At 39.2% G+C, this 17,817-nt stretch overlaps 1 protein-coding gene across 1 annotated transcript in view; it reads left to right on the forward strand.

The window, feature by feature from the left end:
* Positions 1-17,817, forward strand: part of SYNPR (synaptoporin) — a 376,141-nt gene that overhangs the window by 234,416 nt on the left and 123,908 nt on the right. The window contains exon 3 of the mRNA XM_020976405.2: positions 10,615-10,739. Coding sequence (XP_020832064.1) covers positions 10,615-10,739 — 125 coding nt within the window. The remainder of the gene's footprint in view (positions 1-10,614; positions 10,740-17,817) is intronic.

A 17,817-nucleotide genomic window follows, 5' to 3' on the forward strand; every position in this document is an offset into this window, starting at 1 on the left:
CTAGTTTTCCCTTTGCTTGATAATGTTTTCAATCAAACTCAGAATGCACAAAAAGTCTGAGGGCTCCTTGTGTCTTGGCAACAGTTAGGGATTATACAGTAAGTGGTTTTTATTGTTAGGAGCAGGGTTCATCTACATGGATTAGCAGCTATAGTATCACAGTTTCAGAGATGTTGACCTAGAAAGGATCTCAGAGGTGATCCAGACCAATCTTCACTGTTTTCTGGATAAGGAAATGGAGGGCCCTGAGATGTTCAGTGACTTCCTCAGTCACCCAGGTAAGAAGTTGCAGAGCTGGGATTCCCAGCAACTCTTACTGTAAATCCAGCAGTCTTACCACAGCCCCTCACTGTGCGAAATGTACATTTTCATTCAATTTGATGAACATTTTTGAAAGCAAGGCACTATGGTAAGGACTTGGAATACAGAGGCAGAAATAAAACAGGAGCAGGGCCTGCCCGGGGGAGCTTATGGTTTGCTGTGGAGATCCAACATTTACTTAGGTAAAAACAAAATGCCATGAAAAATGGGAAAAAGAGTACTAACCAGTGAAAGAGGGGAGAAGGGGTAAAGAAGGACCAAGGAAGAGTGGGAGACAGCAGTAATCAGAGCTTTGAAGAAAGTTCAGGATTCTGAGAGACACAGGCGAGAAGGAAGGACCAAGAGAGTCCTTTCCTTTGGACAGGAATGGAGATGCCTAGTTCAGGGAACAGCTAAGAGATTAATTTGGCTGGAAAGTAGAGATCATGAAGGGGAGTGATATTGAATCAGTCTGGATAGGTAGGTGGGATTCAACTTGTTAAGCGTTTTAAATGCCAGGCTTAAAGGCTTGTATTTTATCCTAGAACTGAGAGCTACGGAATGTAGAATGAGGGTCAAAATGACAGTATCTCGGCTGCGACTTAGGAAGATTATTTTCTTTGAAGAAAAAAAATGAAGGACTGTATCACTAGCCTCAATCCTGATTATTATCTCCAAAGTCCTGGTGAAGGAAATTAAGCCCTTCCCAATGACTCCCTGACCTACCTTTCCAGTCTCATTATTCATTACTCCTACTTTCCCACACTCTTTGTTGTTGAGTGTTTTTCAGTCATATCCAACTCTCCGTGACCCCTTTTGGAGTTTTCTTGGCAAAGATACTGGAGTGGTTTGCCATTTCCTTCTCCAGCTCATTTTACAGATGAGGAAACTGAGGCAAACAGGGTGAAGTAACTTGCCCAGAGTCATACAACTAATGTCTGAGGTCAGATTTGAACTCGGGAAGATAAGTCCTGACTGCAGACCTGGCACCCTACCCAAAGCACCACCTAGCTGCCTCCCATATCTAGAGACAAACCAAACTGGTCTTATTGTTCATCACATAGGATATCACGTCTCCCACCTCTGTGGTTTTGCCAAGGCTTGCTCTCATGCCTGGAATCTACTCCTTCCTCAGCAACTCCTCCTATTGAAATCTCTTACTTCTTTCAAGACTCATCTCAGGTGCCACCTTCCACATGAAGCCTTCCATGATTCCCCCAAAAGCTAGTGCTCCCTGTCCCCAAACTACCTTGTGTCCCTTTTGTATTTATTCTGCACATACTTACAAGTATGTCTTGCTCCCTGATGGAATGCCCTCTCCTTGGTTTCCTTCTGATCTCTTTATCTCTATTTTGCAGCATAGTGCCTAGCACATGGTAAAAACTTCATAAATGTGGGTTGATGGAAAACCAGAAATGGAGAAGCTTTTTCCATTCATCTGATAAGTCAATGACACTCCTTCTCCTTTTCTACCATGAGATGAGTATGTGTAATCATTAGGGGTTGGAAAACCGCATCATCTGCTGGACCTTTGAGGCAATGCTTATTAATAAGAAAAAGAAGCCACCTTCCTATAACCCTTGAACTGCACAGCCCTTTTCTTGAAAGAAAAATCTGAGGATAAATAGGACTAGCCTCATTTTTCAGGTAGGGAAACTAAGTCTCAGAAAGGTTAAATGACTGAACCATAGTCAATCAGACAGTCTCAGAGGCAGGGTTTAAGCTCAGGTGGTAGGCAGCCCTGAGACATTTTTGGCAGAGGACCTGGTTTAAATCTATTTCCTATCTATGTGATCTTCAGCAAATCACCTAATCTCTCTAGGACTTCATTTCCATTTGTGAAAAATGAGGAGGTTGGACTAAATTAGCCCTGAAGTCCCTTCCAGCCTAAAGCTGAATGTGAGGGGAACTGCCATGACTAAAGACTTCATCTCTCTGGATTTCCGGTTCCTCATTTGTAAAATGAGGAAATTAAACTAAATGAACATGAAGTCTCTTCAAGCAATGACTTTATTAGTCTATGACCAGCCCAGTGTAGACGGCTTTGTTTGGCAGAGTTTATGCACTCCCCAATTAATCACTCTGGAATCACTTGTGCAATGAATGTATGGGCAAGTATAATATTATCCCATTCCTGCTAGCTACTGTCCGTGTAACTGTGGGGGAGACATTTCACCTCTCTAGGCCCCAGTTTTTTCCTGTATAATGATGGGATGGGGCTAAGTGGCTTTGAGGGACCCTACCAAATTGAATGTATGATCCTAGGGTTTTCCTCAGATGACTTGGTTTCCTCTTCTGTAAAATGAGAACAATCGACTATATAGCCATGGCTTCAGACATCCGTTCCAGTTCTAAATCTATGATCCTAATTTCCATTTAATCATTGAGGCCAGGAAGCAGTAAAAAAAAACCACCCTGTAATTATTAAAATAAGAATCATACACTCTCAGGGCTAGAAAGGAGTTTGGAGAACATTGCTGTAGTACAGCCCTCTAATTTTACAGGTAAGAAAACTGAGATAGAGAGAGGAAATGAAATGTACATGGTTACAGGACTAGGTAGGAGCAAGGCTAGGATTTGATCTCATATCTACTGATTCCTCTTCCAATTTGCTTTCCATTGTACCATCTCGGACCCTCTCACAATGATCACATTTAACGTAGATACAGATTTTGGTGTTTGCATAGCCTTTGGGTGTGTATGACTGACAGATCTCCATCATCCATTTCTTTCATCCTTAGTTCAATATGGGGAAGAAAAGACAGGTCGCCTTTAGAAGCCATGCCTCCTAATCCATTATAAGTCATTGAATTGGCCCCTTCCTCCTCAGCTGAATGCCTTGATAAAACTTACAGCAAGTTAGAATTGCCATCATGCTGCTGTATACACTCAGCTGTGCCTGATTTCCAAATCGGCGAGGCTGACATTACTGCAAGGGCATGTGTGGAATGGGCTTTCATTGCCACACCCGGGAAAGGGGGGTGCCAGCTTGCTGCTGCAGAAGAGTAGAAGAACTTCCACCTCTTAGCCAAGAATGATGGCCTAACAATAACTGCTGACATTTGTGCAGTGTTGCACAGTTTGCAGAATGCTTCTCTCAACAATTCATTCCATCAACAAATATTTACTCACTATCTACTGCATGCCAGATGTTGTGCTAGGTGCCAGAAATATAGATACAAAGAATGAATGAGTGCTCTTATCCTGTGAAAGTCAGGATTCAAATCCAAGACTCAGGCAGACTTGGAATGCTTTTAAGCAAGGGTCGCATCTGTAACCAGAGGACTAGGCGTTGAACTCTGGTTCTAATACCTACCCTTTTAATGCCTCCAAAGATATTCAGTGATTCACTCTGAAATAGCTTCATCCAGAAGCATCTGACTTTACTCATATTGTCTAGTAGGACATTGGTCAAACGTCCCCATACCTGTGTAAAGTAGATGTGGAACAGTACAATATAACTGTAAATCTGTCACTACCTCTGCAACCTATGGCAAGTCAACTAAATTTCCTGGGCTTCAATTTCCTCATTTGTAAACTAAGTGAGTTGAACTTAATGACCTCTGGGATCCCTTCCAGTTCTGTATCTCTGGCCTATGATTCTCTTTGCCTTAAAGGTTTATACCAGCAGTGAACTTAAGAGTCTATGGATTTTGAGAGGAGAATGACTGGTCCTCTGAATAACACTTCCTAGCAGGTTTTATATCCTCCCCCAAAATGAAATTACTCGCTCTTGGAAAAACTTTCTCATGCAATAGGTAAAATCTCTATTTGGCAGTTTAGGAAACTGAGGCTTAGTTACATTGTCTTGTGACTTGTCTAAGATCACATAGCTAATAAATGTGAGCCAAAATATAAAGCCAGGTGTCTCCCGCTATCAGGCTGAATGACCTTGGCCCACACGCCATGTGGTGGGGTTTTAATTGTTCAAAGTTTAAAGTGAACCAATGGAATGTGCAGCTTTTCTGATGCTCAGTTTCCCTCACCTGTAAAAATAAGGGATTTGGACTGGCTAGCCAAGATTTCTTCCAGCTCCAAAAGTATATAGAATGACTGGTTGCCTACACAGCTTCATTCAAAGGAAAACCGGTATTCCATCAACAAACATTTATTAAGCATTTACTATGTGTCAGGTAGCAGACAAAGCCTTGGGGATACAAAGAAAGGCCAAAAACACCAGGAAGGTCCCTGCCCCATCTTAGCTCTTACTTTTGACCAGAGTACCTAAAGTTCCACCATTAAAGATTCATCTCTTTGGACTTTCAAAGTTTTTCAGTTTCTAAAAATCCCCCATCAATATGAAATTATTCCTGGGAGGGGTAATACTTTATACTGATATCAATAGGGATCACTAAACAGGTTAGGGTCAAGTTTCTCAGGGAAAGGTACACTAGATTGATTTCTAGAATGGATGGGAGAATTGGAAACACAAAAAAGGGGAGACTGGCCTGAAATGGGAGACAAGAGGATGTTAATTTTACCAACTTCCTGGTTGGGCCAAGGGACAGCCCAGATGGAAGAAAACTGAGGAAACAGAAGATAAATAATTAGAAAAAAAGTAAAGCCTATGTTTTGTTAGGCCTGTAAAAATCTCTGATGGACAGATGGATGGATGGATGGATGGAGAATTTATTTAAGGCACCCAGATGGCACAGTGGATACAGGGTTAGACCTGGTTTCAAGAAGTCCTAAATTCAAATCCTGACTAGCTGTGTGACCCTGGAAAAGTTACTTGACCTTTACAAGCCTCAGTTTCTCCATATGTAAAATGAGCACAGCAATACCACCTACCTTAAAGGGTTGTTGTAAGGATCAAATGAGATAGAATATGTAATGAGCATTGCAAAACTTTAAATGGAAAACTTTAAATATATAAATGATAGCTATTAATAAGACAGCCTAGTAATATTAGTATGATTAAATATTTACTATATGCCAAGTACTATATGCAAAAGAATGTTTGTTAGGTTGAACTGAATTTAATCCAGAGGAGACACTATATGTCTACAGTGGAGATTCCTTCCGTGGGTGAATTGAACTACATAGACACTGAGGTTCCTTCCTGGTTCAGTGAATTGAATTGAACTGAATTGAGTTAAAAGAAATGTTTCTGTGCCTGACTCCTAGGAGGCCCTTTCTCTTCAAAGCCTTCAGTAATGACTGACATTACAAATAGCTGACAGACCCCCAGAGACAAGTCAAGATTGCTTCTAATTTTCAGAATGTCACAGTGCTTTGGAAGAAGCAAGTCCGAATTTGTCTCCAACACTGATGAGTGTCCCTGCAGCATAAAAATGAACCCAGGCACAGTGGGTCTTGAGGAGCATAGATTAAGAGAGTGGAAAATTGTGTGAGTGGGCTTAAAGGTTTGCAGGGTGGAATATTATTAATATTAGAGCAGGATGGGGATTTAGATATCATTTGGCTCTCTGGAGGACCTCTAATTTTGCAGATGAAAAAAATGGAAGCTCAGAGTCAGAACTAGAATTCAGGTCTGTTCCCCAGTCCAATGATCTTTCCTCAAGGTCACTCTACCATGCTAAAAATACTCTCTTCCATACCCCACAGTTGTGACCTTTTCTCCGTGTCTCTTTCTTTATGTCTTTCTCTGTCTCTTCTCTCTTTTCCTCTCCTTTCTCCTCTTCTCCTTTTCCCTCTTCCTCTCCTTCTCTCTACCTCTTTGTCTCTCTCTCTGTCTCTTTGTCTGTCTGTCTGTCTGTCTGTCTGTCTGTCTCTCTCTCTCTCTCTCTCTCTCTCTCTCTTCTCTCTATCTATCTATCTATCTTCCTTCCCCTCACTATTGTCCAATCACTCTCTTGGTATTTTTAATGTTTTTACAATATGCATAGAGCACCTACTCTATTCAAAGCACAATATGGGTGTTAATTAGGCTCCATTTGCCAAGGCCAGTCTCTGTTCAATGATTCAAGCAATGTATATAACTAGCACAGTACTACTCTGTTGAAGGTGCCTCCCCACAAATAATGTCATTGTGCACCATTTCTTAGTTTAACCCAAATTCAATTGGTAATAATAATATTAATGAGAGGCAATGGGAAGTAGTGAATAAAGAGCCTTGGCATCAAGAAGAACTGGGTTCGAGGTCTGCCTTTGACACATACTGCCTGCATGATGCTAAGGAAGTCATTTAACCTCTCAGTGGCTCTAGACAACCCTCTGAAACCATAAATTGAAGATCACATGACAATCTTTCTTGTTAGAGGAAATCTCTCACCAGGAACTGCCTGCACCAAAGTAATAGTAGATTGCATTAAAATAATAATAGTAGTAGTGGTTTATCATCATCATCAGAGACCATGACATCATTGATAAGATGCTCTATTTGGAGTCGGAAAGACCTGAGTTTAAACCCACCTTTGTGGTATCATAGAAAAGTCATTTAATTTCTTTGGAGCCCAGGCTATTTTTGAAGATTTTTTAGAGAGGGTACCATTGGTGGAGGCAGTCCTAATAGCTGCAGAATCCCAGATCTTCACATATTGGCATCGTGGCTGTCCATGAAATCACCATGGCTTACATGGAGTTCTTTCCTGATTCCCCAAACATCCCTAGTGTTTAGTTCTCTAACCTCCCCCTATAAACTTAATTGAACTTCCTTTTGTATTTACTCATCTATGTACAAGTTGTTTTCCCTCAGAAATGGAAGTTTCTGTTGGTGCAGTGCCCGGCACAGTAACTTATACATTGTAGACAATGAATAAATGCTCATTTAATTGAATTGACTCTAGATTGAGTGCTTGCAAAGCACCTCAACATAGTTATTTACTTGTTTCCCCCATTAGATTATAAGCTACTGGAGAGCAGGAACTGTTTTTGCTTCTCTTTGTCTCACTAGGGCTTAGCACAGTGCCTGGCACATATGAAGTACTCAATAAAAACTTGATGACTGACTGGCTGAATTGATAATAGTAGGACACAGAGATGAGTAATATTATTCCTCTTTTACAGATGAAAAGATTGAGACCCAGAGAGTTCAATAATTTGCCCAAGACTACATGACTGGCAGGTGGCAGAACTAATGCCAAGTCCAGGGTTCACTTTACTTTGTGATCTAGGTTCAAATCCCATGACCACCATATGAACTAAAACAAATCACTTAGTGTCTCAAAGTGTAAGTTTTCTTTTCCATAAAATGAAGATAAAATTACTTATGCTACCAAAGTCATATGACTCTTGGGAGGAGCAAAGAGTATATATGGAATACCTTGTAACTGCAAAGTACTTTCTAAACCTTAAAAAAGATGATTATGGTTATTCAGACAAGGGACTGTTTCATTCTGCACATGGTATTTAGAGAGTAATTGGACAGGTCACATATTGATGAATTACAATGATACAATTTCCCTTTCTTTTCATTTTTTTTGTATATCTATTTTTGTTATTTCATCAATGTAGGGCACACTAGGTATGGAAATTTCCCATTGATGTGGATCATTAAGAGACCAATATTTTGCTGTCTTAGAGAATTGCCTAGAGCAAAGACTAAAGACTAGCCCAAGATCACACAGCTTGTGGGTGTCAGAAGAAGCCCCTGAACCCAGTGCATCTTGAATCCAAGGATGGATTTTTTTTTAACCTCTCTACCAGGCTTCCTGTCTGTTGTCTCTATCACTTTTCATAAAGTATGATGGTTCAATAGATCATACAAAGGTAAAACCACAACCCCTAATTCAGGTTGGGAGGTCTTAGGCAGCTACATGCTATTTTGTAGTGATCATGCCCCGTGGACTACTCATAATAAGCCAACTCTATAAACATTAGCAGCCACTTTGGCATGCTTTGGCACATCTCCCCAATTAAAATGCTACTATCCAACATCTCAGGATGACTGAAGCTCTAGGATGGAAACTGAGTTCCCAGAATAAGCTGCTGGGCCACTAACCATGGCTGATTTGGAGCTGTGAATAAAAAACAGGCTTCCGTTTCCTTTCCCTGAAAAATAGTTTCTTACTCCTATCCTAAGTAACAGTTTATTGTCGGAGAAAGAATTCTTGGCAGAATTGGGAAGAAGTATGAGTTTGAATCCTGATTCCCTTGCTAGCTATTCATGGAAATTGTCTGACATGACTCTTTTAGTCAGTTTCTTCACCATTGAATGAAGAACTCTCTGAATGAGTTTATCTCACTTTCCCCTCCAACTTTGACATCTTAGCATTCCATGCCACTTTTTCTTAAAGTCTTCTTAGTGTCAAAGATTGAGAGCTGGAAACATCCACTCCCTGGGTGATCTTGGGTGAGTTGACCTTTATAGGTCTCAGTTTTCTCATCTGAATGGGAAAGGTGAAGAGGGTGAATAACAGTATATAGCACCTCCTGGGTCACCACTGTGTTGACTGTGTTTCTTGCACTTTAAGTAGACCAGACTAGGCTCATTGTCAGTGGCCATAATAATAATAACAACAATAACAAAATAATAATAATTAAGCATTATGTTTATACATCTCTCTTCCATAATGTTTGCAAAGTTTTTTTTACATGTTTTTCCTATTAATTTTCACAACAATTCTTTTAGGTACATGCCATTATTACCCCCATTTTATGGGTGGGAAAATTGAGTCTCAAGGGAGGTGTGACTTCCCTTGGTCACATAGCTAGTAAACATCTGAGACAGGATTTGGTCTAAGGTCTTCCTGATTCCAAGCCTAGCATTCTATCCACTGTCTCTAGCTGCCTAATTGTCACACATACCAAACCTAAGTGGATAATTCATTAATGAATAATGATAAAACATACTTGATACTGAAGGCACGTTGAAACAAATTTCATGTTTATTTGATGATTTAAAAGGCACTTCAATTGCAGGACCTTATGGTACATCAGAATTTTTACAGAATCATAGAAAATCAAGTAGGAAGGAACCTCAAAGACCATCTTGTCCAACTCATACATAAACAACAATCTCTCCAGGGAAATGTGGTACCGTGAATGAGTACTAGCTCTGTAGTCAAAGAATCTAAGTTCAATTCCTGCCTTTGACATTTGATATTTGTGCCACATTCAGAAAGTCACTAAATCTCCCTGGTCTCAGTTTTCTCATCTGTAAAATGAGGACATTGAGCTAGATGACCTTTGAGGTCCCCTCTAGATCAACAATCCTGTGATTCCTCTAAAACAGGGATTCATTTTTAACCTATTTTGTGTCATGGACCCTGTTTGCCATGAAGTGAATCCAGTAGACCCCTTTATCAGTGCATTTTTTCAAATTCATAATTGGAAGAAATATTGTTTCTTATTTAGAGGTTAGTGAAAATAAAGATGTAATTTTTTTTCCTATCTAAGTTCATGAACCCCTTTAAATCTATCCACTGATCTCTTGGGTTCATGGATGTCAGGTTAAGAATACCTGTTCTAAAACATAACCTCAAATGTTCAGTCTTTTCTTAAAGGCCTTTCAGGAAAGGAAATTCATGCCCTCTGAGGGTAGACCCATCCACTTTGAGGACATCAAAGTGTTACATAGATTTGCCTTACATCAAACCAAAGTTGCTATTATGAAATGTCCACCCCTTGAACTTAGATTTGCCCAGTAAGGTGAAGTAGCACAATCCATCTTCCACATGGGAGCCCTTCTTGTACTTGAATAATACTTTTCATTTCTCAAACATGTACCAGTGTTTGTTATTGACAAAGTTCTTGATATAAGGAAGATACAGAGATTTTTTTAAAGTAGTCCATAGCTTCAAAGACTTATCTAACGAAGGGAGAAGTTTCCAATAGAGGAATCTCATTTAGCATTGTCCAATTGCTGTAGAAGCATGGATACATTGAGTTCCAGGTAGTACTAACAAAAATGAGGCCAAACACAACTGGTCAGCCTAGGGAGCAAGACTTGAGACCATTTGGTTTGGTGATTTTGTTTGTGTGGTTGGTTGTCTGGCTAATTAGGCATGAATGGGCATGTCACATTCATCCAGAACTATTCACCAAATTTGATCATAGCCTTTAGGGGTCCAGAGGCAAGGAGAATCAGCCCCTTGATTAATACTACTCATAAAAATTAATGGCAATATTTGCTCTTCTTCAACTGTGGTCCTTTGGATATCTCAGGAAACAAAACCAAAAATACTCTTTGCCATTAACATGTGTCACAATGTAGATGTTTAGGTCATTTGAGTGAAAAACACCAAGTTATAACATTAGATGTTCTAATACTTTGAGTCATCTGAAATAATTTCTGCTCATTTTCAAAGCTTATTTAAATATCTCTCTCTCTCTCTCTCTCTCTCTCTCTCTCTCTCTCTCTCTCTCTCTCTCTCTCCTCTTCTCTTCTCACTCTTTCTTTCTCTTTTTCAGCTTTTTGCAATCTTTGCATTTGCAACATGTGGTGGCTATTCTGGCGCACTGAGGCTGAGCGTGGATTGTGCCAACAAAACCGAGAGTGACCTCAGCATCGACATAGATTTTGCCTATCCTTTCAGGTAATTCCAGGTGCTCTTCTTCAAACAACTTCCTCTCCTCTTTCTGTATGTTAAATTCAGACAAATTCAAATGTTCCATGAATATGTGGGGATTTCACTGGAGATCAATCTAAATCTAGGGGATATTATATTAAAGCACAAAGAATGAGTTTAGTGCTCCACCCCCCCCCCAAAGTTGAGGGGGTCTTTAGTTTTCATAGGATCTAGATATAAAGCTAGAAGAAGCCTCTGAGTCATGTAGTCCAATTACAATTATTTTATAAACAAAGAAACTGTGGATTACCTAGTGTCATTCAGTCAAGAAGTTGTAGATCCAGAATCCAAATTGAGGTTCTCTGACTCCAAATCTTCTGCTTTTTCCATTGTGCTACGAAGAGGTAATATTTAATGCCCACAAGGGATCACATCAGAAACAGCTAGAGAAGAGATTGACCAATTAAGATTCAAAGGTTGACACATACATGAAGAACATTGCTATTTCTCTAGCCCCTACAAGAATGGTAGACCAGTAGAGCCGTGGAAAGCCTAAGAAGTTGTAGCATTAGACTAGAACTATTCATCTAGTGATTTCTGTACCAAGGTAGATGTAATTATTCAATTTAGATCTTTTCCAATCTGGGGGTAAAAGTTCAAAGACTCTTCAGATAACAAATATCCAATTTTGATACTCATAATATTCTCTTCAAGAAACCAATCAGATCACAGAATGACAAAGATAGAGCTGAAAGAGGCCTCAGAAGCCATTTAGACCAATCTGCACATTTTATAAATGAGAAAAGTAAAGCCCAAAGAGTTTAAATTTGGGACCCCGGTCACATGAGTAATGAGGTAAGAGGTAAGATTTTAAATCAATCAGTGCTTTTTGGACTACGCCATGACACCCCCCATTCTTATTAGAAAACATAAGCAAAGCATCAATTCCGATCTATAACCATGATAGTAATCCTCTTAGAATCTGCCATTTACCCTTTCAGAAGCATTAATCATCCTAGGAGAAGTTTTTGCTGCCTCATTTCCTGGCCATAATACTTGGGTGTCCCAAGTACTGACCATTTATTGGGCATAGCTAATGTCCATTTTGGAACAATTTGGAACATCAACTTCCCAAGATTTTAAAATGCTGATGAATTTGTTCCATGAATATCATTCTGAAGAATATCTGTGTTACTCTTAACCATCCCCATTGCTTTTATTATAATTATGGCTAGATTTTCTTTCTTTCTTTTTTTTTACTTTGCAAAGTTCTGAGATTTTATTCTTGGCATGAGTCTCCCAACCGAGTTACCACCAGTTATAAGTCATCCAATTCAAAACAGTTATTTCAAAAGCACTTATTAGAGATGAATCTAGACAGCGAAAGACTGGCAACTTAAATCATTTAAAAGTTATTTTCTCTTAAGACATTAAAAGTTAATACCACTGACATTGGTTCCAATCTTAAAAACCAAATCAGAGTGTTTATTCATCAGCTTCTGACAACTTAGTTTGTTGTGTACCAAAGAAGACAATAAAATATGCTGCCTAGTCATCTGAAAAAAAGCAATTAGTCTTTAAATGACATATTCAAAGAAACTATTTAATCGGTTATCAGACAAATATGTCAGAATAGGCAATAATTGCATTTTAGGAAACTCCAAAGAGTTACAAGGTATGTACAGATTCTTCTACTACCAATGCCAATAGCATGCAACGGAGGTGTCAAATTTGCAGCCCACAAAACTCCCAAATATGGCTGAATGAAATTAAAATGTCATTGGGAAAGGTATAGCAGAATCAATAAAAATACAATACAACATAGATAATGTCAGTTTGTGATTTTCTAAGTCAACATGCAATCCATAGCAATCTGTTTTTGTTTGGGTTTGATGCCACTGATGTACAGCAAGGAGCTTGGCTCCTATGGCTAAAACACTAAGAACAAAGTTGTGAAGAGAAGCCATTCTTATAATAAAAGAAATTTAGATTCCATAATATTTCATTTTTGCCGTTAACTATGAAACTTGCTATCTTTTCATTTTGTGACTTTGTTAAGGAGATAAAATCAGGGTTTGCCACATGTTCAGTGCTTATCTAATATGTAATACTGGTATGATTCTTACAACCCTTGAGTATTCTATTTGATTACTGGAAAATTCCAACTCCATGCTATTACCAGATGTGTACTCATCTGACCAACCATATTACGTGAATGATCGTATGATAAAAGGATTAAGTGAGCTGTGTCAGCAAAGGGGTCAAAGGTCATGTTGGACAGTACCCCTGGGTATTTCTCAGCCATCAGGAGAACCGTAAGAACCCTGCTCCATAATAGCTGCCTGGAACAGGGCTTGTTGGCTTAAATAATACTGGGATTGAATTCTGACAGATGCAAAACAGATTGAATCTCCAAAGACAGGTGCACAGGAGTTTCAGTGAATAAATAAATGAACAGAAAACGTTCATTAAGGGCTTATTATGGTCCAAGAACTGGGGATGTAAAAAACAAAATTAAGTCTAGAACCTCTTCCTAGGAATTCTTAGCTGAGGATTATCCAAAAGAGAGAATGTCAGCCCATAGGATCAGAAATTTAGAATTATGAGAACTCTAGAGACCACTGAATCCAACCCCCTCATTTTACAGATTAGGAAACTAAGGCACAGAGAGGTTCGATGACTTGCTCAGTATCACATAAAAAGTAAATGTCTGAGGCAGGATCTGAAACCAAATTGTCCTGATTCTAAATCCAGTGCAATGTCAATTCCACTTACTATAATGTATGAGGGGAATTCTGATCATTATGTAACATCAAGTGAAAATCTATGCATATAAATACATATTTCACATGTGGTAAACTGTGGGAAGAATATAAACCTGGCATAAATTCTATACATACATATCTTTGAATAGACAGCTAAATCAATAGCTATAGGTATATATTTTGTGTATTTGTGTAAGTGTATGGGGCAGGGGAGAGAGAGAGAGAGAGAGAGAGAGAGAGAGAGAGAGAGAGAGAGGCAGAGAGAGAGAGAGAGAGAAGAGAAGAGAGAGAGAGAGAGAGAGAGAGAGAGAGAGAGAGAGAGAGAGAGTGAGAAAGATGGAAGGAGGATTCTTGTAGCCCTAATGTGACCTAACCTGAAGGGACATGATAATATGTGTTATGGACTATTATTATGCTCAATATGCATACATAACCTCTGTGTGTGTGTGTGTGTGTGTGTGGAGAGAGACAGAGACAGAGACAGGAGAGATACAGAGAGAATTCGAATAATTAATAAATTCTTTGAGAGACAGTGTGGTGTAGTCAATAGAGAGCTGGCCTTGGAGTCAGAAAAACTGACAAAATATTAAAGACTGATGTCATGATGGATGCTGCTTACAGAAATTTTTTATTGATAGCTAATAATTTCAGGGGAATCAAGATCTCTCCAAGTATTCCATTTGGTTTTCAGGGCTTATCCTCTCTCTTTTAATCCCACTGTGTCCATACTTCCATGAGTATTTTAATCACTCTTCCACTGAGGCAAAGACCACTGTTTCCTCACTACATTGAATCAACCACATACAAAGAAAACTAACTGATAAACACCCTGCAGATGGATGGGCAAAGAAGATGAGGGCATGAACCACTTCTGATTATTTGAGGATGACTTATCATGAAGAAGTCTCAAGCTTTTGTAATCAAAAATGACTTGCTCAAGGTTATATGTACACTAAATTGAGAGTTGGGATCTGAACCCAGGCCCTCTGTTCTCTAGGTGCAGTTCTCTTTCTGTGCTGAATGTCTAATTGAAATTTACCAGAAACAAGAGATGTGTTTGTTGTCACACAACCTATGATTATTATTTTTTAACAAATACAAAACCTAGTTAGAAGAGAAACTTATATGGATGAAGCAATTAAGCTGGCATAGTAGAATTAGGAGCAATGAGTATATAGAGGAAGTATTTGTAACCAACTTTGTTGCCAGGGGCTGTCTCTGTGGGAGGTAGTGTTGACCAGGTTGTACTAATTCACTTCTGCTTCATCCTCTATGGAGGCCAATCAGCCACTGTGCTATAAAATTAGTTTTCATTCAGTCTATGGGTTATATAATGGCCTTCAAGTCCTTTCAGTCTCTTCCTTAGCTTTTTTATGGTATTTATAGCAAATTAGAAGTTGTTAATACAATCAGTTCAGAGTTCATAACCCCTAGTTAGGAAATGTCTAATATTCATAAAGAAGGTTGACTCCCTGGCCTAATTAAAGTTGCAAGGGAAAAAATCGGAATTAAAGTTATCCAATAGGCCACTCCATGAGTTCCCACTCACTCAAGGAACTCCAGTAGAAGCTAGATGATTATTTGTTAGGGATGCTATTAAGGGGATTGCAAATAAGGCATAGGTTGTAATAGATAATCACTGAGGCAACTTCTAACTCTGATACACTATAATTCATCACATAATTTTGGTGAGGGGCAGACATTTTGAAAACATAGGCTATACCATCCCCAAAACAATGATAGAACCGTCTCTACCATCATGAGCTTAAGTGCTCATCCATGAGCATAGACTCTCTCAAGTGAAATTCCTCTGAAGATCTGATAATCATAGGGATCATAGGTTTGGAGCTGGAAGTTACCTCCAAAATCATGTTGTCAAATCTGTTTCTTTTACAGAGAAAGAAACCGAGCCATACAGATAGGAAATTATTTGCTCTTTGTCTTGAAAATCAGTCCTCAAGAGACTTTAACAATAATGGACTATATTTATATTGTGGCTTATGCCTTCTCTTTAACACATTATCTTATTTGAATCATAAATAAAGCCATTGGAAGATCATCTGCCAGGCACCCCCAAACCTCTATTTTGTGCCATTTTGAGTGATTCCATAAGCTATGGATCTCAGAAATGAAATACTGTTTCTGTCAGTCTTGACAGCAATGAAGAGCAGTAAATACTGTGCCTTGCTTAATTGTTGTCCATTTATACCCATTCTGCATGTCAGCTAAAAGGCAGAAAATTACAAACCAAGTTGATGGAATTGGCAATGATCAGAGGGACTGTCTCCTGAGCCCGGGCTAAATAAAACCACTTTCAGTGCTCATCTCTCTTCATTGATTTTCCCTGTTAAAAAGAGATTGGATTAGCTTATCTCTAAGAGTCCTTCTAGTTCTAAATCCCATGAATATGAGAATTGGGGCTCAATTACAGTAAGATGAGAGACATCAGGGACCCTGAGATTAGAGAGAGCGTATAGGAGGATGGCAAGAAACAATACTGAGATTAGATAGAGATTAGATAAGCCAAAAGGACTGAAAGAATGCCACAGCTGGAAATGGGAGGAGATCCAGTAGGCAAGTACAGCATGCTAGGAGAGTCTGGCAGCAGGCAATAGGCAGGAATCTGTTCATACTGGCAAGTTAGTGACATTAGAGTATTCTGAAAGAAATAGAAGGACCCAGCTATGGGGACTTGGGTTAAGGAAAACATGTTAACCCCCTGAGAGTAGTGGAGTGAGGATGATAGTACCTTAGCCCTGGAGAAACCAAGATAGTGGTCAACAGATCAAGATGAGGCTTCCAATGATAGAGACAAGGTAAAAGCCCACATCTTGAAACTGGGGTTTAATATCATAATGGAAGCAGAAGCATCAAGTCAGATCTTTCTGGATGACTTGAAGTTGAAGCAGCTATGGTGCCACAGCTCTGTATACTTTCCCTGGGGATTCAAGGCAGAGAGCAGAATGTCCCAGAGTTAGGGTCAGAGTTGAATCTTCAATAGATAAAGTGATAATGAAGTGACCTAAACTGTAGAAAATAGAATGATTCAGAAGGCAAGGAGATTGAAAGATCCTTACAGTGACAAATAGCATAGATCAGTGATTCCATCTTTTAAAATATAAAGACCCCTATTTAATGTTGTTGTTGTTGTTTTAAAGTTTTGTGGACATTCTCACATGATAGTAGCTAGAATAATAGCTAACATGTCTACAGCCCTTTAATGTTTGAAAGTATATTATGGATAATACTTCGCTGAACTGTCACAACCCTATTAGTTGGTTGCTATAATTATTCCCATTTTTGACATGAGGGGGAAGGGAAGGGAAAGGAACAATCATTTATGTAATACCTGTTAGGTGCCAGGTACTACAAATATTCTCTTATTTAATGAGGAAAAAGAATCTGAGAGGGTTACCTCACTCACCCAGCTAGGAAATCTCTATGGCAGGATTCAAATTCAGATCTTCTTGACTCTAGCTCTAGCCTTGTATTACCTATGCCATCTAGCTGAGTCATTATACCATTACTATCTATTGATTGTGAAAATTCATGATGACAAAAATTTGTGAATTGTGTAATGTTCATGAACGGTTTTGTATTCAATCAATCATAATAAATAGTACCTTTTATTTTCTTACCAGACCTATTGGTATAGGGAGCTGTAAGTGAGACACTCCATCTAATATTGCTAATGTGTTCCTTTATCTGAAACTTACAGAGTTTTAGTTGCCTGGGGTGCTGAAGGGTTAGGTGACCTGCCTTTGGTCTCACCTTTAGTATGTGTCAGAAGTAGGACTGGAGCCCAGGTCTTCCTGATTCTGAAGGAATCTCTCTATCCATTATGGAAAAAATAGGCATATTTGTGTAAGTGGGACACAGGAACTTTGCTGTGATGGCAGCAGACCCAACAGATGGTTCTCTCTCCCCCAGTATTTAGCCAAAGAATATTTAGATGATAGGGACATCATTGAAGTTGAAAGGTCCAAAGGCAGTCATTAGACTCAGAGAACACAGGAAGCCACTGAGACACAGAAGACGGATGCAGGGTTATGCAGTGGCAAGCAGGATGAATTTGAAGTCAGAGAACCTAAGTTCAGACATGAACCGTGAGACTGACTACCTGTGTGACTTTCAGCAGATCACTTGATGTCTCTGGGACTCAGATTCTTCATCTGTAAAATAAGGTAATTGGACTAAGTGATCGCTAAGTTCTCAGAGTCACAGAATGTTTTATTAGGGTGAACTTTCCCACCAATCCCTTCCCCACCCTGCTCCAATCATTTTCAGTGATATTATATGTCTGCAATCTTTTTGTCCAGCAGTTAGCTCACTGCTTCTAA

This window comes from Phascolarctos cinereus, unplaced genomic scaffold (genome assembly GCF_003287225.1).
Source record: "Phascolarctos cinereus isolate Bilbo 61053 unplaced genomic scaffold, phaCin_HiC Scaffold_4;HRSCAF=312, whole genome shotgun sequence".
Taxonomy (NCBI): Eukaryota; Metazoa; Chordata; class Mammalia; order Diprotodontia; family Phascolarctidae; genus Phascolarctos; species Phascolarctos cinereus.